We start from the raw sequence: 21,766 nt of genomic DNA, 5'->3' as shown, positions 1-21,766 counted from the left end.
AAGTAAAAAACATCAAGTTACATATGTAACTGACAAAATTGCATCAACAACATATAAAGGACTACTACATACCAATAATAAAAAAGATAATCCAGTAAAAAATGGGCCAAAGACATGAATAGGTATCCCATAGAAAAGGAAATACAAACAAATGATAACAAATATACAAAAATATATTCAACTATTTTAATAATTGAGGGAATACAAAGCAATGCAATGAGATGCCATTTTATATCTATTTAACCGGCCAAAATTTATAATCCTGACAATACCAAATACTGGACAGGATCTGGAATATAGGAACCCCTTTACTTCGCTGACATGAGTATAAGTTAGTAAGACTAGTTTGGATATAAACTCAAGAGAAAACCTTGCACATTTGCAATAGGAGATATGCACAAGGCTGCTTATCACCACTGTTGACAAAGGCAACATCCTGGAAGCAATCCCAAATGCCTACCAGAGACTAATGGATAAATGCACTGTAATATCTTCACACACTGCAACATTAGACAGCAGTCCAGATGAAAGTGCTATGGCTGAACCCACCAATAGAGATGACTGTTAGCAACATAATAGGGAGTTAAAATGTTTCCAAAGATTATATAAAACTTATAATCTTTTATTAAAGTTAAGACACCAATAAAATAAAATAATGTGCCTTTATGGAATGCATAGAAGTAGTAAGGCTATATTAAAAGGAATCATGGGGGCGCCTGGGTCGCTCAGACGATTGAGCATCTGACTCTTGACCTCAGCTCAGGTCTTGAACTCGGGGCTGTGAGTCCAAGCCCCGCATTGGGCTCTATGCTGGATGTGGAGCCTATTTACATACATAAAAAAGGAATTATATACAAGATTCAGGATAGCCAGGGGAGTCAGGAGGCTGAAATGAGAGGAGCTCATAAGTAGATATAAGATACTGTCAAAGTTCGGGATGCCCTGGTAGCTGGTAGGTTATTACAAAAATGAAATCACGAATAAGTACAAAAGAGGGTCACATGGAGACCAGTGAGGAAAGTGTTTCATGAAACTATGAGTAAGAAGAATTCAATTTTGGGCACTCAAGTGTTAGGTCAGAGCAGGAAGGATCCTTTGAATCTATCTGGTCCAATTCTCCCAGGTCTTAGATGTAGAAGCCAAGGGCCAGGTTGGGAAAGGTGCTCACTAAAAATACCTTACTCGGCCATGGCAAACTAAAAGTCAATCTTAAATTTCCTAATTGCATGATTCACTATTTGACTTGAAATGAAACAGACATGCTAAAATTATGCATAAAATAAAAAGAAGCCCAAGAAAGCAAATGACCATTTTTACGACCTACGTTTTGAAGGGCTCTGAAGGAGACCGTGTATGTATGTCTGCATGTGGGCTTGCTTGCATGCAAGTATGTGTGGGTGCTGTACGTATGCCTGCGTGTATGGAGTCCATAATGATGTAGGCCAAGGCTCTGTCCTTGGGTGTTAGATTTTAAGAAACTACTTTTCTCCTAATGAAGAATGAAGCGAAAGTAGTCAAAGAAAAGGGGTCCTTAGCTCAGAGTGAAGGGAGGAAAGCAGAGGCCCTCTCCTGAGGCCAACAAAAGCATAGTCTTTGCATCACAGATCTGAATTCCAGCCTGCAGAGGTTTCAGAAGGCAGACTCCAATGTCCTGATGATAGATGAGAACTTGCAATCACCCTTCATTTGCGTTCCAAACACAGGGCTGCTCTGACCAAAACAGAAATGAAAGAGCCGGCCAGTTAAAAGCAGCAAGCCCATGATGCGCTGCCCAGTCCAGGTGGAATTGCAACAGGAAGAACAAGGTAAAACACGCGAGATGAAAAGAGAACAGCTTAGGATGTTTAAAGAGACACTTGGCAGCTTAGACACCGCCTCTGGGCACAGCTTACTGAAAGGACCATGGAGCCAAAGAGAGGGTTCCATCTCTAGCTGCGTGGCTGTGTGTGCAGCTGTTCCTCTACAAGGTCCTGTGGGCACACAGTGCGTCAAAACACAGCTTCCCTGCCAGGTAAGGAACACATAAGGAGAGCGTGTGCTGTGCCAAATGCGGGGCTACCCGGTCACTGCCTTCCTTCCACTCTCCTAGGACAACAGTAAGTACTAGAAATTAAGTTTGACCTGCAGATCATTTTTTAACTCAAAATTTTCCTTAAGAGAGGAATTATGGCAGAATGGTGTGAGAAATGGCTGGGAGCCTACTGAAATAAGAGGGAGTTTCTCCCATGACGTTCCTATGGCGTGGATATGTGACCTGGGAGAAAACAGACCGAGCCCTGTGTCTCAGGTGTCTCCCACAGTTAACTCTCCAAAGACACAGAGCAATTCCGAGAATGCAGCTGAGAATATGGGTAGAGCCTCACAGAGACATGCAGACAAATGCATAAGTATATACGTGAGTACACGTGCCAACGTATAACCACGTAAACACACACATACATGCTCCTACGCACATACACCAAGACAAATATACCCCCAGATGCACACTGCGGGAACATTTTCCCCGCAGAAACTTCAGTTTTCTTAGAGCTAAACGGAATGATCAATGTTTATTGTAAAAGCCTTCCTGCTTGCCAGGAGAACATGCTTTGCCGTTCTGTAGGTAACAAGCACTATGCATCTGTTGATTTCCCCACTGTCACGTTGCCTGGCTCCATCACAAACACCCAAGTTGTAACAGAAAAAAGAAAGACCCTGAGGCAACTATACAGGCACTCCTGATATTCCACGAGCGGATGACAGGCAGCTCTAATGGTCTCACTTACATAAACGTAACTTACTCACGTCAGAACACAACTTCCTTTCCTTCCAGACTCTGAGCGCCAGAAATCATTCTTTTCAACCCACAGCCATTTCTGTTGAGACACCTGTCGACCTGCCTGTCAGCCCAGCAGACCTGTGTATGGCATCTACCCAGGGACGCCTGCATTATTCAAGTCTCTGGAAGAGAAACACCCTATGGAGGGTGAGCGATGGGCTGAGGGTTAGGAAAGATGGCTCCTAGAATCCCAGGGCCCTGATTTTTAAGATTTAGAAGAAGCCCCATGGGCAAAGCTGAGTTTTGTGTGTGCGCGTGTCTCTTATTAATCTCATAAATAAACAAAGGAACTAATTTCTCCCATATAGGGGAGGGGGAAATATTCATAGGGTAAGGTGTGTGCTTGACTGCGCCATCAGAGTTGCAAGATGCCATTGGTAAGATGCAACGGAATATGGACAGACTGGTACAGCCCACTGTACCTTCAGTTACCCCACAAACTGTTTAGCAACCTTAAGGAAAAAAGGCCAATGCATCTTGAATTTGAGCCTTATCTGGCACCAGCCTGTGCATGATCGACTTGGCTATAATATAACACCAGATAATGCTGGATTCTGGCAGAGAGGAATGAAGACAGGGGAAGGCCAGAGTCGAGACTGTGTTTATTTAGCTGGTATTTGGCTAGGATACCATCTCAGAGTGAATTTACTGGATTCATTTTATGCAGTGTTTTTCCCCAACCCTGAATGTATGTTAGAATTTCCCAAGGAACTTTAAAAAAAAATCCACATGGATAAAGAATCCTCCCCAGAGCCTCTGATTTATTTGGACTGCAGTGAGACCCAGACATCCACCCATCCACCATCCATCCATTTATACAGCTACCTACCTATTTATTTATCCATGTTTTTGGGCTCTCAAGGCATGATTCTGATCTTCAGCTAAGCTTGAAAACCACTAAACTTATTAGGCAAAACTTTCACCATTACCCCTTGTTAAGATAAAGCACAAAGCCACACATCTACCCAAGGAGTATTTATTGAACATATACTATGTGCAAATGTCTCTTTTAGGTCCTGAATACACACTGAAAAGCAAAAACAAATATGACCAAAAGCAGATCAAGACCAAAGGCTGTCAGCCTGGAAACAAGGGAAGAGCCATCAACACAGTTCAATTCTGAAGGTCATATGCAGGCAAAATTCCATCTAGCTCAGGAGAGCTCAGTTTTTTGTTCCATTCAGCTCTTCGACTGATTAGATGAGGCCCACAAACACACTATGGAAGGCATCTGCTTTATTCAAATTCCACTGACTTAAGTGTTAACCTTATCCAAAAAACAGTCTCATAAAACTATCCAGAATCATGTTTGACCTGATATCTGGGCACCATGGCTTAGCCAAGTTGACACGTTAAATAACCATCACAGGGCCCATGCCCTTATGAGCCTCCAAGTCCCATGGGTGATGATAAAGCACAAACAACTTAAGTTCAGATTGTGAAAATGGTATGAAAGAAACAAGCAGGCTCCTGGATAAAGTGGATGGTGGAGGGGAAAAGCCTCTTAGAGGTGAATAATAGGAAGGAGATAGTCATGAGAACTATAAAGTGACACATGCTACAGGCAGAAGAAATGACATCCACAAAGCCACATGAGCCACAGAGAACTGGGTGGGTTTGAGAAAATGCTAGAAGGCTAGAGGGGCTGGTACACAGAAAGCAATGGAGACAGGGGCAGGAGATGAAGTTAGAGGCAGGCAGGCAGGCAGGCAGGGGCCAGACTATTCAGGGTCCCAAAGTTAAGACGAAGCCAAGGCAAGAAAGGTACGCAGTTGGATTTACCTGTTGAGATGTTCTGTGTGGCAGTGGAATACAGTGGAATAGTGAGAGTGTGGGTAGGGAGGTCCTGAAATGTTCCAGGCATCAGATGAGTGCTCAGAGCAGGGTGTTGGTGGAGATGGGGCCACGTGCCCTAACCTGTGTCTGTTTTGACAGGAGAAGCCATCACACTTTCTAGAGCATCGGATGTGTGGCAGGTGGGGAAGAATGAATGATTCCCACATTTCTGGCTTAAACAATTCAAAAGAAACAAGAGTTTTTTTTTTCCCAGTTAGAGCCTGGCTCAAGTTATACCCAATAAACGCCTGCATTATGCAAATTGTGTATCCTAATTAACGTAGCTCCAGCCTGAATTATGCAAATTCTTGCTTTGGGCTGTGTTAGTCACTTCCTCCTATACCACCTCCTGCCCATCAGGACCACATTCCATCACCCTACTGCCTCTCTGTGGACCAGAGCCACTGGACTGTCTGGGGAGAGTGAACCCTAAAAGGTCATTGTGGCCAAGCCAAAGGACAGAAGAAGGTGTGCCGGCACATCCAAACTGAGCCTCCTACGGGCCTCCCCCTCTGAGAGCCCACTCAGGAGCTCATGCAAGCGTCTGGCCCCCTCTCCCCATCCACGTGCACCCACTCCGATTGCCTGAACACTTCCCCAGTCTCAGCCTTCCTGAAATGTGCTCTGATGGAATGTGGATTTCTGGGGCCCGTGCTTTTTGCTCAGATCAAATCCAACCATCTGCATGCTGGAAAAATATTGACGACCCTCTGGCCTATTGTACCATTTAAAGGAGCTCCCGCATGGGAATGCCGCCTTGTTTTATTGGGGCGAAGTCTGTGTTTTATTTAACTCTGAACGCCAGGCGCCTAGAATAGCTTGCAAGATAAATGTCAATCAACTCTAGCATAATCAAGACACCCATTCCTGCCTCATTAGGGTCCTCTCGTTCTCTTTAAGCTTCTCAGATTTATACACTGTAATTAGAAACTTGGTGATTCTGACTGCTCTTACTGGGAAGCTTCACGTGTCTGAATTTTAAATATTTTCACACTTCGTTAACCCAGTTGCTAGTGTAACATCTTCTGGCCCAATTCCCACACTGCAGTTTTTATTTTTGGACAGAGACGAGAACAATTAATAGAATTGAAACACGTATTGATTACTGTTTTTCATGAACTCTGAACAGCTTGTCTCTGAATGATTTTATTGAGGAGCTTTTAAACAACTGGCTGGATTGTTTCCTCCATGACCCCGTTCTGGCTGTAAGTCCCTGTCTGCAGCTGTGATGGTCTGTTTTGGGTGAGCTGTGTTGTTCACGAGAGTTCAGTGACAGTGGGAGAGGCCACATTAACCCTCATGTCCAGGCCCTGGACTTGGGAACCCTGATATCTTGGTCAGACCCAAGCAGGGCTCTGGAAGAGGCTATGGGAATGGCTTGATCTCCACATTCCTGGTGAAAATATTCAGCCCTCAGGTCCCATGTGAGCAGGAATATTACTCAGTTCATTCAGTGGCCATGTTCTTCCTCCAAGGAGAGCTTCCTGGGTCTAGGCTGTGAACTTGTAAAGTGTCTCTTAGAACAATGCTTCTCATATGTTAACATGGGCACCAACCATCTAGCGATCTTGTTCAAACACTGACTGTGATTTAGTGGGTCTGGGCTGGGGCCCGAGATTCTGCATGTCTGATATTGATCTGCTGGTTTGTAGATGTGAGGCCTTTGACATTACTTAACTCTGGGCACTGTCACTCTGTTAGGAAACTGATCACAGACGCATACTCTGTACATCCCACTACAGTACAAATCCCCAAACATGTGAGGCCATGGTCTAATTCATCCTAATACCTCCTGCCACAGTGAAGGGGAGGCTGGCTTCAGTGGGCTCCAATGACCACTGGGAGCCCCCACTTAGCAGGCAGGGAGACAGGTCATGACTGCTGGAAAAACAGGCTGTGCCATAGCCCTGGAATAGCATTAGGGTAAGGGCCAGACTCCCATTCCTTGGGGGAGGCACAGGGTCTCAAGGTCCATGGCTTCAGGGAGCCCATCAAGACATGAATTCCCGACTGAAAGAAAGGTGTCAAAGTCCAGGTTGGCAGCAGCAGAGAGGCAGATGTGACAAAGCATTCCGATCTTCCACCTGGCTAGCTGAGTCCTCATTGAAAAATCATAGGTGATGGAAATGTCCTTGCCTCTGGCACATTTTCCAGATGTATCCAAGATGCCTGTGTACCTACAGCCCACTAGTCACACAAAATCCAGTTGCTTTTGTAAAGAATGTAAATCTGATTCTTTTAGTCCTCTGCTTAAAATCCTCCCAGGGCTTTCTATTTCTCTCAGGATAAAGCATGAACTCTAGGAGCCCTGCACAACCCGACCCTGCCCACACACTTTCCATATGCTCTCATCATCATGATCCCCCTGCTCATGAAGCTTCAGTCACTCTGACCTTCTTCCTATTTGTTAAACATCCCAAAGTCATTCCTACCCCAGGGCCTTTCCACTAGCTATTTTTCCTTCAAGTGTCATCACTGCATTATGTTCAAAGACTCCAGTCATAGGCAGTTTCATATTGGAGAGAAACTCCAAAATGAGGTATAAACCTTTGATTTTGTGGGTTTGACATAGATTTATTTTTCTCTTGATTCTTACCCATTGAAGCCCAGAATAATCTGACACCTTCGTATTATAAGAGGGGACTTAAGCCCAGAGACGGAATGAGACATAATCAAAGCCACTCAGATTTGGGGCGCAGAACTGTCCAAGGATAGACCCAGAGGTTGTGACTCAGACTCATGGGAAAAGAAATTTAATTATTTAAACTTACTTGAACCTGCTACACTTGAATAATATTTCCAGTGTTTACATAGCCATAGCCCTCCTTTACTGCACCCACTGCTCCTTTTTTGGCTTTTGACTTTGTCAAGTCCAAGGTTGTATACAGGAACATACAGAGAATCCTAGACTTCTCTTCTATTTGTGTTATCCTATTTTCCTTTGTCACAAAATACACTTTTTGAGACCAGAGGAGGGTGAGTTATAATTTATGGGTTCCTCTCTAGAAATTACAACCAGAACCTAATTTTAAAAATCAAATTGGTTTCATCTAATTAAATTTGGAAATTGCCTCATAAACACATACTCTGTTATAAATGTCTTGGAAAGCAAGGTCTCCTGCTTACTATCTGGGATGGGAATGGGTTGAACCCAGCGTGGAAGGGCCTCCCTGTCTCTCTCTGCTCAGGAGGACATACTCGCTCATCAATTGCTGAAATATTCTCAAGAGTAGTGTGGTCTAGAGCAGTGCTTCTCAAACTCTCACGCCCACGTGAATCACCCAGAAAATCTTGTTACCAGGAGACTCTGACCGAGGTGGTCTGCTGGGGCCTGAAAGCTGCATTTCTCACCAGCTCCCAGGTTATGCCAATGCTGCCGGTCCACCAACCACACTGAGTAAGGGGCAAGGCGTCGGCACTTGAACTCAAGACCCACGAATCTGCCATCTCAGCTATGACCTTGGTCTTCACACCTCAACTCTCTGGGTTTCAATTTCTTCATTTTTATGTACTGTGAGAGCTAACATTCATTGATGCTATTTCTAAATGCCAAACACAGCATTGAACATATATGTATGTGTACAAATGAATATAAATGAGAAGCTCCTTGCTGTACCCACGGTTACAATGGCAGAGCTAGAGTTCAGAATGAAGCTGTCTGACCTCAAAAGCCAACATTCTTACCTTCGGAGGTCCCACTAGCCTCTGATGCACATGGTCACAGCCACGTTTATGCTCAAAATACAATGACCTCAGCCCATGAACTCCTTGGCTCCCTTCATCGCATCATCTAAGATATTTAGCATATTCCCAAAAGGTGACCTCCAGAGCTCACGGAAAAGTCAGATAGCTGCAGCCTTCCATCTCTCGCTCTCTGTAATCACAGCACAGGAAGCAGCTGAGAAGCCAACTGAAGGTGTCTCTCCAGAGCTGTGTCCAGGAGAGCCCATCACAGAAATGCCAGCATCCCCGGTGACTGGTCTTTGGAAATCGACAAGGTACAGGACTCACACACAACTGAGAAGGGTGCCCTGTACTGATCTGTGCCCACCATCGAGCCCAGAGCTCCAGAGGTCTCATATGCTGAGACCTCAACTTCATGGAGCTACTGCTTGAACAGGGTGTATCACTCACAGCTGGGACCGCTCCCTTGCGCTCTCTCCACCCCATCGTCTCTTCTTCTCACACAACAGCATGAGCGGGTTTCCTAGCCCATTCCATGCACACATCAGAGGAGGCAGGATACTTCCCAAGTAAGAAATTGGTCCGTGCAGGGATATGACGTCCCCTGCAACATGGCCCAGCCCAGTGGTTTCCAAGTGCAGCTGGGTAAAAAGACTATAGGGCCTTTTCAGGACAAAGTTGTCCTCAATTCAAGGCAAAAAGAAAAAATAAGGAGACTCATGAGTTATTCATAAAGCTAAATTTATTCAATTTGAAGGACTGTCTTTTATTCTGAAATTATGTCCTTTCTGTATTTTTGAAGTTATGTCTTTTATGAAATGATGTTAATAAAAAATGGTAAAGAACTGGATGTTGGTCCTCCATGCCTTTTGAAATGTTACTGGCCTGTGAATTCCAAAAATCTTGAACATCTGGCATAGAGAGCCATTTACATAACAGCACCAAGTGAGCGTGTGTGTGTGTGTGTGTGTGTGTGTGCACGCGATGGCAGCTTCCACTTCACAAAGAATGGCAGGTAGCTCTGAACTGACGAGGCTTTGTTTCAGCTGAGTTTTTGGTCCCTCTCTCCCCCGCAACGAGGCACTTCTGAACATGTCCTGGGCAAGGTCGATATGGTACCTCCCCGCCCCTAGCAGCTTCCCGCAGGAAGGAAGCTTCTCCCAACCATGTGGGCCCAAAATGGAATATGATACAGCTCTTCTTTTGAGGAAGCTGGGATTTGCTGAGTGAAGGCATTTTCTGAAGGTGTTACACCTTGTACATGATGGATGGTTTTCTCCTTCCTCAGAGAGCTCTGAGGTCCTTCCAGGTCTCTCTAGAGAGCTTCTGTGTCCATTCAATTCATCCTAAATATTTCTCCATCACCAATACTCTTTGATTTCCCTCCCTTACGTGGGGATATTCTTTCACAGCTCACTCTCAATACCTCAATACCTCTCAGTACCTTTCTGCATGAGCTCTCAGGGGCTGCACTGCATTTCAGCCTGGGGATGCTTGTAACCTTTCCCACCTCAAACCCTCTACAGGAACCCTAATGCAGCCATTACCACTCTCATCTTAGAGGGGAGCAGCAGGCCTGGAGAGAGGAAGACCCTGAAAACGGTCATGAGACACCACAGCAGTGCTACTGGGATGCTGGGGGCCATCATGCAATACCACAGAAGGGCTACTGGGATGCTGGGCTCCATCACATGAGACTCTGGCATGTGGGACTTCATCACGTGAGACCCTGGCATGCAGGGCTCCATCACTGCAGCTTTGGCTTCCATATCCTTCCTTCTGCACTGCTGTGGTCTCTACTGCAGCCCGTACCACAGTCTCCCAGCATCTCAGAAGATTCAGGGTGGGAGGATAGTCAACCTTGACCACATCTCAGTACTTGAGTTCAGCTATATCAGCCTTGCTGAAGTTTCACTGTTTTTGTTTTGCAATAGACTTCTATACAGTTTGTTCTAAGGTTCAAAGTTTTCAGGAAGCCACATTGTGTTGGCTTGATGGGTACCTTACTGTCTGAGGAGGTTCTGCTCCATCTCTGATATGATGTCATATCTCTGATAGGATAAGGCCCTGCTAATGCTGGGAGGGGAGCTTCTGATACCATCACCTGAGTAACAATAAAATATGCTGTGGCCAAAGAGCAACATTAAAAGTTAAGAATCATGCACCCCCAGGGCAGAGAATGACTTCGGGATTTTTTTTCTGGAAGCCCAGAAACTAACAGGTGTAGGATGAGCATCATCTGGGTGTTGTGGTTTTCCACATGAAGTGAACTATAACTACTGTGTGCTAGGCCTGGGTCTTCTGGGCTCTGCTGGGACAGTCTGCCTCCCTGAGTGCCTACTCCTTTCTAAAGAGATAAATAATCACTTCAATGTGTGGTGTGTCCAGTCTTCTGGGTCACTGGGGCTGTCAAGCTGCTCATCTGTATGACCTTGTGTTGTCTTCTCACTGTATTGTCTGAAACCTTTGGGTAAGATGTGTCTTACTCACCTTCATGTCCTCCCTGGAGCCCTGCACCCAGTAGAAATTTTCCAACTTCAGGCTGAAGTCAATTGAATGAAGCCAAACCAAGAGGTATAGCAAAGGGGTCTTCTTACCTCATACAGTGTGATGACCCCGTTGGTCTCATTGGGAGGTTTCCACTGGATGTAGATCTTCTCCTCAAAGGGCCCTCCTTGGATAGATTCTAGGGGAACAGCTCCTGGAACTACAGAAGGGAAAAGGAACTTGATGGCACCTACCATCTCATTTCTCCAGACCCAATGAATTAGAACAGCAGTTGGCCAAGCTTTCCTGTAAAGGGTCAGATGACACTTTAGGCTTTGTGGACCTTACAGTACCTGCTGTAATAGCTCAGCTTTGTGCTTGTAGCACAAAACAGCCACAGACAACCATATACAAATGGGCATGGCTGTGTTCCCATAAAACTTTATTTGAAAGAAAAAGACACTAGGCTGGAGTTGACCCCTGGGCCATAGTTTGCTATTCCCCCTCCCCCAGGTGACCAAATGGCTTTTTATCTGCAGACTAAGCAAGTCTGTGTTTGAATTAAACCTGAGCAGTGTAGGGAGGACATCAAGAGGCCCCAGCCCTGCCATCAGGTAGGATTCTAGAATTAGACTCTTGCCTTAGGATTGGTAACCGAGGAATGCAAAGTGAGCATCACTACCATCTTCCTGGACCTACCAAAGAGTCTCCAACTATTCCTCAGTTTCCGAATTGCTGAACCCAACAGGATCTATGTGTCTTGAAACCACACCAATTAGAAAAGTCTGTTTCACTCCCAGAAGGCAGCTAGTTTGTCTCACTGCTGAGTCTCTGATGCCTGGCACATGGTAGAAGCTTAATAATCATTTGTTGGTTGGCCAAGCAAGTGAATCGATGACCAATGCCAGCATTTTGCCCAAATGAGCAAAACCTTTCCTGGGAGGCTTTTGAACCCAGCTCAGTCTTCCTGCCAGCACCTTCCTGCTGGATTCCAGCATCATTACGATGGTCCAGAAGATGCTGAGCCATAAAATAAATGATTCTCCAAACTTCCAGTTATAACCCCCCAGGGAATCATGAATTCATGTAAATCATTACTGGATCTATTTATATTTTGGCATTATAAAAGCAGGTACTTTTACTAAGCACTTACTCTTTGATCAGAATTTTACATACATTATTTCATTTAAGCCACAAAACAGCTCTGCCCAGGATGTATTATCTCCGTTGTGCTGATAAGGGAACTGAGGCTAAGAGAATTAAATAACTTGCTCAAGGTCATCCAGCTCTTAAGTTGTAAAGAGGGAACTGAACACCTGTCTATGAGCTTCAAAGCATATACTCTTAATCATCATGGTACGCCTCTCTCGATATAGCCTTGGCCATATGTTGCAATCAGTTCCCTATTGTTAAATTAAAATATATTTAGTTTTTCTCATTACGGACACGATACACAGAATTTGTTGAATATTAAGAATATACAAAAAGGGTAAAAAAAAGAAGGAACAAAATCACTCATAATCCCCATATCTGGAGATATTTTTCCCGTATTTTTATGCCTATGCAAATACATATGTTATTTTTAAAAATTAAACTCCTACCATGCATATTGTGCTATGACCTTCTTTTATCACTAAACAAATCACGGGTTTAAAAATCCTTAAATGTTCTCTGGGGCTATGCATTTTAATGCCCCATTAGAGTCACATTATTGGGTATTAAACTTGGTCTGAGGGGTACAGGGGTGACTCAGTCAGTTCAGCATCCAACTCTGTATTTCAGCTCAGGTCATGATCCCAGGGTCATAGGATCGAGCTCTGAGTCAGGCTCCAAGCTGGACGTGGAATGTGTTTAAGATTCTCTCTCCCTCTCCCTTTGCCCCTTTACCACATGTGCATGCACACACATGTAGGTGTGTGAGTGCTTTGTCAAAAACAAAAAAAGTTGGTTTGAATTTTTTATAGGTAACACTGCAATGAAAATTCTTATAAATAAGTATTTTCATGAAACTCTGCAGATCTCCCTAAGATACATTCTTAGAAATTAATCTATTGGGCCAAAGTGGTTGAACTATTTCATTTTTAAGGCTTTTGACACATATTGCCAGATTGCATTCCACAGAGTTTGTACCATTCTGGGTTCCCCCAAAAGAAGAACACGACTATTCCCAATCCATGCCAACACTATTTAAAAAATTAAGTGTATGTGTGTGTATCCTTTTTAGAAAACTGGAGAATGTAGGTTTTTTTTTTTTTTCAGTTTAATTGGCCATTTGCATTGACTCTTTTATGAACACGCTCTTTATAACCTGCTCTCATTTTCCTCTATGGCTCTTCATTTTTGTCCATCGTTGTCTTATGGGTTTGTAATTACAATCTGTTTTTAAGGATATAAGCTTCTTTTTGCATGAGTTACAAATATTTTTGTCAGTTTTTCATTTGCTTCTTGAATCTTTTAGGTAAGTAGAAGCTTCTAAATCATCAGATCTCTGATTGCTTTCCCTATCTATTCATCCTTGCCACAAACATCAGGACTTTGAGGTAAGGGCACAAAGTACTGGGAGAATTACAAGCAGAGAAATCTAGTCTAGCAAGTCAGGATATGAAGAGGAAAATAAAAGTTGGTGGATTAGAAGTTCCTAGGACAAAAGTGGGGGGGGGGTTAGCTGTTGGGAGTGTGGTGGGTTGGCTCTGTGAGGGCCACAGTGGAAGGAGCAAGGCCCTCCTGGGGAGAAAGGATGGTAATGGTGGTATAGAAAAGAAGCTGATGGTGCAGGAGATTTGCAGCTGCTGAGCAAATATGATTTGGTTGATGGTTAAGGGTGAAACATGGAAGCAATGTGTCAAGGATAGACCCCAGCTTGTCTGTTTTAGACACCTGGAGTGGGTCACAGTGCTGTTCACAGAAAGAGAGTCTTACAGGAGGGCTAGTTTAGGAAAGGGAGCTGGTGAGTTTTGCGATGTTTCATTTGAGGTGTGTGCAGAGCACCCAAATGGCAACGTTGAGTAGCAGCTGGATATACAAGATTAAGCAACTGTGTATAAGGGAACCAACAAAACAGGTCCAGGACTAAGCCAAGAGGAAAACTACCATGTTAACAATCAGGAGGAAACAAAGAAACTGAGAAACTGGGAGGCTACGTTCAGAGAGGCAAGAGGCAAACCAGGAAGGTGGGCTGTCAGGGGAGCAGCCAAAGGGGGATCCAGAAGGGTCAGGTTCACAGTGACAGAGATGACTGAGTAGTCAAGGAAACTACAAACTTAAATTTGCCCACTGAACTTAGTGTCTTCAAGGTTACCTGTGACCTAAGCAAGAGTAATCTACAGGGGAATGCTGGCCTCACAGCCCTCCTGCCATGGGCAGAGGAGAGCGCAGAAGGTGAGAGACCCTGCCCAGACAAGCCAGTGATTTTGGCCTCCAGAGGACTGATGCAGCAAGAGCGGGGATGGGAAAAGGAGCACAGCAACGCCCCCTTCCAAAGGCTGGAGAGGTTTTGGCAGGATCACAGGCAACCGGGAAAAATCCGAAATTGAAGTAAGCGGTGGGGTCCAGTCCTGAAAGGCAGCAATGGGGGTGGGTGGAGAGGAAGCACCTTTCCCCTCGTGAGAGAAGACAAGATGGGAAAATGTGCAGCTGCTTTGGAATGGAGAGCTGAGGTGTCCTCATGGCTCCATTTTCTTGAGAAGTGAGGGTGAAACCATCTACCAACAGTCAGGGATTGGGAGAAGATTTAAGAGCTGCAAAGTGAACTGAACGGAGAAATGGAGATGCTACTCTTAGCAAGGGTCTATCCAGGGGAGGTTAAGACTGTGAGTATCAAGCAGCTGGCATTCAGGCCACCTGGTCTCCTCCAGTATTTCCAGTTTAGAGCAAATTCCCGTTCTCACCCCGGATCAGAACAAGAGTCATGTGTATTGTCTTCTGCTTGATTTCTTCCCATTTTCTTTTTGAACCTAATTTGTTGATCCGTCTGGAATGTATTTTATATATTGCACGAAACAGAAATCTCACTGTAGTTCTGTACGGTTTTCTTAGAACAATTAGTTGACCAGTCAGAACTTTCCCCAGTGATTTAAAATATCACTTTCCTAGCATGTTCAATTATTTTATATCCTGGCACATGCTGAGCGGCTCCCCACTCTATTTCCGAGTCACAGCCTCTTATTCTGACAGTATCTCTCTGTTGTGTTCATGTAACATGTTTTAATAGTTGACAGAACAAGTCCCTTTCTTTTACTATTCTTCTTTTGCGAGGTTTTCTGGGCTTTCACTACCCTGTTGTTTTTCCAGAACACTAGAAAAAGTTTAAAAAACTTCAAAAATGTTCCATCAGAATTTTTATTCCAGTTGTATTCTTCACTTCTCTGAGGTACAAATGACACCTCTTTATAATGAGCCCTCCCATCAGTAATGCTGTACAAATCGTCATTTATTAATGCTTCTTTTTATGTCCCTTAGTCAGAAATATGTTTTTAAAATTCCTTACACATTACATTTCTAGGACTTTATTGCTTTTCGTCATATTATTTTTGACTCTATTAAAAAGTATCTCTTATGAAATCTATCACAGACAAAAGTACAGGTAATGAATGAATAGTTTATAAAATAATTACGAAATGAACACACATGTACCAACTATCCCCTCTAAGAAACAAAACATCACTGCATCACTGAAGTACCCTGTGTGTTCCATACTGCTGACTTCTCTCTCCCCATCAAAACAAAAACAAAACAAAAAATATCCAAACAAACAAACAAACAAACAAACAAAAAACACCCAGTCAGGTACTAGCCAGGTTTTATGCTAATCATTCTATTTTTATTTGGAGTTATAAATATATGCATCTATCCCAAGATATCATTTTGCTTCCTCCGGCTTCATGACATACATATGAAAGTAAGTCTTTGTATTAAATGATTTGCATTTGTCACTCAATATTGTTTTGATATTCATATCAGTTGATACAGGTAGTTGTATTTCATTCATCTTATGAATATAGTCTTATTTATTTTGTCATTCTGTAGATGGTGAGATGTCCTGTAGATGGATGATAGGGCTTTTTCTCAGAAGAGCTATCTTATGACATAGTGCCTATGAATATTTTTGTATGTTCAGTTGAACATTTTTAAGAGTTCACTCAGGTATACCCAGGAGTAGGATAGATAGGCTAAGGGTATAAATGTCTTCAGCTTTACTGAGTGAAGTCAAATTGTTTTCCAAAGTGGCAGCAGTGATTTATATTCTCTCCAGCAATGTTTTGAAAGGCCCTCCTTCTCTAAATCCTTACAAACACTTAGTACTGCCAGATTTAAAAATTCTAGACCATCTAGCAAACATGAAATAATACTTCATTGAGGATTTATTTGCTTTTAGCTATTTACTAAAGAGGCTGAGCACATTTAATGCTTATTGACCATTACTGTCCTTTTCTTATTGATTTGTAGAGGTTCTTTGTATATTCTTGTTACTGATCCTTTTATTGGATACATGTGTTATAAAAATCCTCTCTTGGTTTGTCTGTTTTCCATTTCTCTTTATGTTACCCTTGGATAAAAATTAGTTCTTAGTTTTAATGTAGTCAATTTTATCAGACCTTTTCTGAAGAAGAGAAAGACAGACTTAGTAACTTATTTGTAGCAATTTCACAATGTGTACATATATACATGCTGTTGTACATCTTGAATATACACAATTTTACTTATCAAATATACCTCAGTAAAGCTGGGAAAAACAGACAGACTTAGATGCTGTTGGTGCCACACCCACACAGGAATGCTTACTGCAAAATGTTTGTTACTCTACTTGAAGGCTGTGAAAGCAAACTTGTCTCCACATAGGGCAAGCGAGAACTCTCAGAGAGTTAATGCCCCTGAAACAATCTTCAAGCAATGGAAGATACGAAATTCATAGATGAATATCGTAGTGTCCTCACTACTTGACTGGATTAACTCTGAGACATATTCTATTAATACTTTCCAAACTACCTCCAATGAAAGTGATTATTATTGTGTTGTCGTAGTTGTTTCCAACCCACGGTGGACCAATATTACCATAAAATACAAAACCACAAAAGAATAGCAAAATTAAAAAGTAAAGGTAAAATTTAAAAACAGAAAAATGGAAGCCTCTCCTTTTAAAATACTTAACCTCTATTTCTGTAATTATCTTGTCATGGACCAGGAAGAGTTTCTAATTCACTGCTGGTCCCTGGACCACACTTGGAGTGGCACTATTCTAAAACCCAGTTATTCACAAGGTAATTTTTAAGTTTATTTTTTAATATAATTTATTGTCAAATTGGTTTACATATGACACCCAGTGCTCATCCCAACAAGTGCCCTCCTCAATGCCCATCACCCATTTTCCCTCTCACTCTCTGCCCCCATCCACCTTCAGTTTGTTCTCTGTATTTAAGGTCTCTTGTGGTTTGCCCCCCCCCCTCTGTTTGTAACTACTTTTTCCCCCATCCCTTCCCCCATGGTCTTCTGTTAAGTTTCTCAAGATCCACATATGAGTGAAAACATATGATATCTGTCCTTCTCTAACTGACTTATTTCACTCAGCACAACACCTTCCAGTTCCATCCACGTTGCTGCAAATGGCAGGATTTCATTCTTTCTCATTGACAAGTAGTATTCCATTGCATATAAAACCACATCTTCTTTATCCATTCATTAGTTGATGGACATTTAGACTCTTTCCATAATTTGGCTATTGTTGAAAGTGCTGCTATAAACACTGGGCTACATGCATCAGCACTCCTGTATTCCTTGGGTAAATTCCTAGTAGTGCTATTGCTGAGTCATAGGGTAGTCCTATTTTCAATTTTTTGAGGAACCTCCACACTGTCTTCCAGAGTGGCTACACCAGTTTGGATTCCCACCAACAGTGCAAGAGTGTTTCCATTTCTCCACATCCTCACCAGCATTTGTAGTGTCCTGATTTGTTCATTTTATCCACTCTGACCGATGTGAGGTGGTTTCTCAGTGTGGCTTTGATTTGTATTTTCCTGATAATGAGTCACGTTGAGCATCTTTTCATGTGTTGCTTGGCCATCTGAATTTCTTCTTTGGAAAAGTGTCTATTCATGTCTTCTGTTCATCTCTTCACTGGATTATTTGTTTTTCAGGTGTTGAGTGGCCAACTAATCTTTAACAAAGCAGGAAAGAGCATCCAATGGAAAAAAGACAGTCTCTTTAACAAATGGTGCTGGGAGAACTGGACAGCAACATGCAGAATGAAACTAGATCACTTTCTTACACCATACACAAAAATAAACTCAAAATGGATGAAAGACCTAAATGTGAGACAGGAAACCATCAAAACTTTAGAGGAGAAAGAAGGCAACAGCCTTTTTGGCCTCAACCGCAGCAATTTCTTGCTCGACACATCTCCAAAGGCAAGGAAATTAAAAGCAAAAATGAACTACTGGGACATCATCAAGATAAAAAGCTTCTGCACTGCAAAGGAAACAATCAACAAAACTAAAAGGCAATCGACAGAATGGGAAAAGATATTTGCAAATGACATATTGGATAAAGGGTTAGTATCCAAAATCTATAAAGAACTTACAAGGTACTTTTCTTGATAACACACCAATACTGGCTTCCTTCTCTTCCCTTCCCTTCCTCTCTTCGTTACCAGTGTGTCCTGAACACACTGCATTTGAATCATTATCCTAAGGCCAGGTAAACCCGAACAAAAAAAATAAACTCTAACAAAAGAAATCTTCTTTAAGAAATACTTTCTCTTAGGTCATAGCAATATTTTTTTAAATTATCCTCAAATAATTTTAAAGTTAGGCCTTTTGTAAAATGTCTTCAACTCTTTGTAATTGCGTTTTCATGTATAATGTGAGGCAGGGATCCAATTTCAATTCTTCTCCCTATTCTACCATGACTTAATGAAAAAGAAAATTTTTTTTTTTTTACTCAACTGATCTGCCATACTCCCTTTGCCTTCCATCAAATTTTCACATAGATATAAGTTCTGTTTTGTTCAGCTGTTCTCTTAGACTATACCTGTATCAATACCACATCTTCTCAATTAAGCAAAGATTTGTGTATCTTGATACCTAGTAGAGCAAGGCCTGCAACTTTGTACTTCATGTTCAGGACTGTCTTAGTCAATCTTGGCTTTTCTCTGCCATACACATTTTAGGATGACCTTGTACATTTTTGAAAAATGTCTTATTTCTGTAGTGGAATTGCATGAATTATATATCAACTGGGAAATAAATTATGTCTTTCTAGGTCATGTCTTGATAATGGGTTTATGGCATCTATGAACATGCCATCTCTCTCATTTAGGTCTTCTTTGATATCTTCCCAGTTCTTTATACATTTATATATACTCCATGTCTTGAAATCTTACATTAGGTTTATTCCTAAACACCCTGTATTTTTATTGCTATTATAAGTAGTATCTTTAAAAGCATACCACATACTTATTGGGTAAATAGAAATGCAATTGACTTTCTAATGTCAACTTCTTTGTCAAACATGTTACATTCTCTTAATTCTAATAATTTGTGTACAAATTTCTTTGGGTTATCTATATAAATAATCATAGCATTGCAGTCGATAATAGTTTTGTTCTTTTACAATATTTTAACTCTATTTAATTTTCTTGTCTTCAGCCAGAGCCATCAATGTAATACTTAATGGAGAGACTGGTAAGTATTTGTGTGCTTTCCAACATTAAAGAGAATGGTTTTATTATTTTATCCTCAAGTATGGTGTTTGTAGGTTTCTTAGTTTCCCTTTATCAGGGTAAGAAGATCCTTTTCGTTCCTGGTATACAAGGATATTTCCTTTTTATATCCTGCTGAGCTTTAACTGATGCTTTTCTGTATCTATTATAGTAATGACACATTTTTTGTACCTCTTAGTTAATGTAATGAATTACATTAATGGATCTACAAATGTTGAACCAATATTGATTTCTTAAAATAAAACTAATATTTTCCTAGTCGTATACAGCAATGGATCGTTTGCTAATATTCTGTTTGGGGTATGTGCACTTAATTTTCCTTTTTCTCATAAGCTTGTGTGGTTTAGATACCAAGGTTACACTAGTATCAAGAAAAAGAAGAGGAAAGTGTTACTTCTTTTTTTTTGCTCTTTGAAAGTGTATATATAAGATTGGAGATACCGGTGCCTTGAGTATTTGATTGCAATTGCAAGACCATTCGGTACTGGTGTTTTCTTTGCTGGAAAAGTTTAAACTATTGATTCTATTTCTCCATTTGCTGTAAAATTATATAAGTTTGGTGTGTGTCTTGAGTCAAAATTTGAAGTTCATATTTTGTTAAGAATTTTTCCATATCCCACAAATGGTAAAATTTATCAGTATAAAAGGGTATTTATATTTAGTATCCTCATTTTATCCTTTTGTGAAACAGCCACTACACAAATGTATAAAACAAATATTCATCTCATTAACTTACTAATAATCAATTTCATACCCTCAATAGGTAACCTTCTTAACTTCATAACAATAATGAATCTTGTTTTTCATTATAATTTTTATTTCTTAAACATGTATCCCTAAGCACTATACGGTTTATTATTAAATTAAAATACTAAATATAGTAAGTAGTATTAAACTCTTTTACAAAAATCAGTCTGGGAGACCTAACCTCTTTACATGATTGATTCAATTCCATGTGCATGTTCTAGCCCAGCATTTATTTATACATTCTGGCGAGAATGTGGATTAGTGTTTTATTCTGTTTTTAAATCTTGCTTCTTGCCATAATTCTCAGGGGATATTTGCTTTGAATTATCAGATCAGTCCCTTTTAATAAGAATGAAAGCATCTGTCCAATAATCTTTCTTTATGCAACCTTACAAGAGGTGGATTGAGATGGTTTGGTTTGGTGGGTCAAGATATGTTCTGCTAGTGGGGTGTCTGAGTGGCTCAATTGGTTAAGCGTCCTACCTCGGCTCAGGTCATGATCTCGCAGTCCGTGAGTTTGAGTCCCATGTCGGGCTCTGTCCTGACAGCTCAGAGCCTGGAGCCTGTTTCAGATTCTGTGTCTCCCTCTTTCTCTGACCCTCCCCTGTTCATGCTCTGTCTCTGTCTCAAAACTAAGTAAATGTTAAAAAAAAATTAAAAAAAAATGTGTTCTGCTAGTGATTATATGAGTACTGGTTTTAAATATTTCTAACCTGGAGGGAAAGGGAAGAATTTAGATACATCCATCTATCATTTGGCTAGCTAGGAGGTCTACCTGGTTGAAGGTGGGAAGGGGAAGGTTTGAGAAGGAAAATAACCAGGCCATAGAACATCTTTTCAGAGAGAGAGAGAGAGAACTTTTTTGGTATTTTTAAAGGCAGCTTTAAGTCATCTAGGACACTGCCCCTTCCTTGAACTGGAGCATCTCTTCCCAAAGCTAGCCTTTCATTAAATCCCCCTCTTTTCCTTATTCACCACATGCAGGCTTGGAGTGAGAGCTCTCATTCTCTGCAGTGTAGACTGGCATATGAAGAGGCCATCTCCTGCTCTCCAATCCCTTACTCCATCCACCAGCTCCATAGCTCAGCCTTGCCTTCAGCCTGGTCAGCCAGAGTTTGAGGATATTAATGTAGGTTGGACCTGTAAGTCTATCCCCTTGGGCCCCCAAGGGTGAGGAAGGGGTTTCTTTCGATGGTTACAGCTCAGTCATCTTTTCCCTATTTACACCCGCTTCTTCCAACAGTGCGTTCATTCCTTCCTTCCAACGTGGGTATGGCATCATCTTCTAGTTCTCAGGGCAGGTTTAAAGGTGTTCTTCTCCAACAGAAAGACAAATAAAGAAACTGATCCCGTTCACAATTGCACCAAGAAGTATAAAATACCTAGGAATAAATCTAACCAAAGATGTAAAAGATCTGTATGCTGAAAACTATAGAAAGCTTATCAAGGAAATTGAAGAAGATATAAGAAATGGAAAAACA

The 21,766-nt window shown here is 41.7% G+C and overlaps 1 protein-coding gene across 1 annotated transcript in view; it reads right to left on the bottom strand.

Annotated features, from left to right (window-relative positions):
- The window catches only part of PTPRT (protein tyrosine phosphatase receptor type T), a 787,404-nt gene that overhangs the window by 369,101 nt on the left and 396,537 nt on the right, over positions 1-21,766 (bottom strand). The window contains exon 9 of the mRNA XM_047069145.1: positions 10,936-11,045. Within this exon, the coding sequence (XP_046925101.1) occupies positions 10,936-11,045 (110 nt within the window). The remainder of the gene's footprint in view (positions 1-10,935; positions 11,046-21,766) is intronic.

Source organism: Lynx rufus, unplaced genomic scaffold (genome assembly GCF_022079265.1).
Source record: "Lynx rufus isolate CCGP_SWC_20201006 ecotype Redwood Valley unplaced genomic scaffold, mLynRuf1.p SCAF_8, whole genome shotgun sequence".
NCBI classification, from domain to species: domain Eukaryota; kingdom Metazoa; phylum Chordata; class Mammalia; order Carnivora; family Felidae; genus Lynx; species Lynx rufus.
Note: the sequence above shows the minus strand (reverse complement) of the source record. Positions and strands in the feature narration are given on the sequence as shown.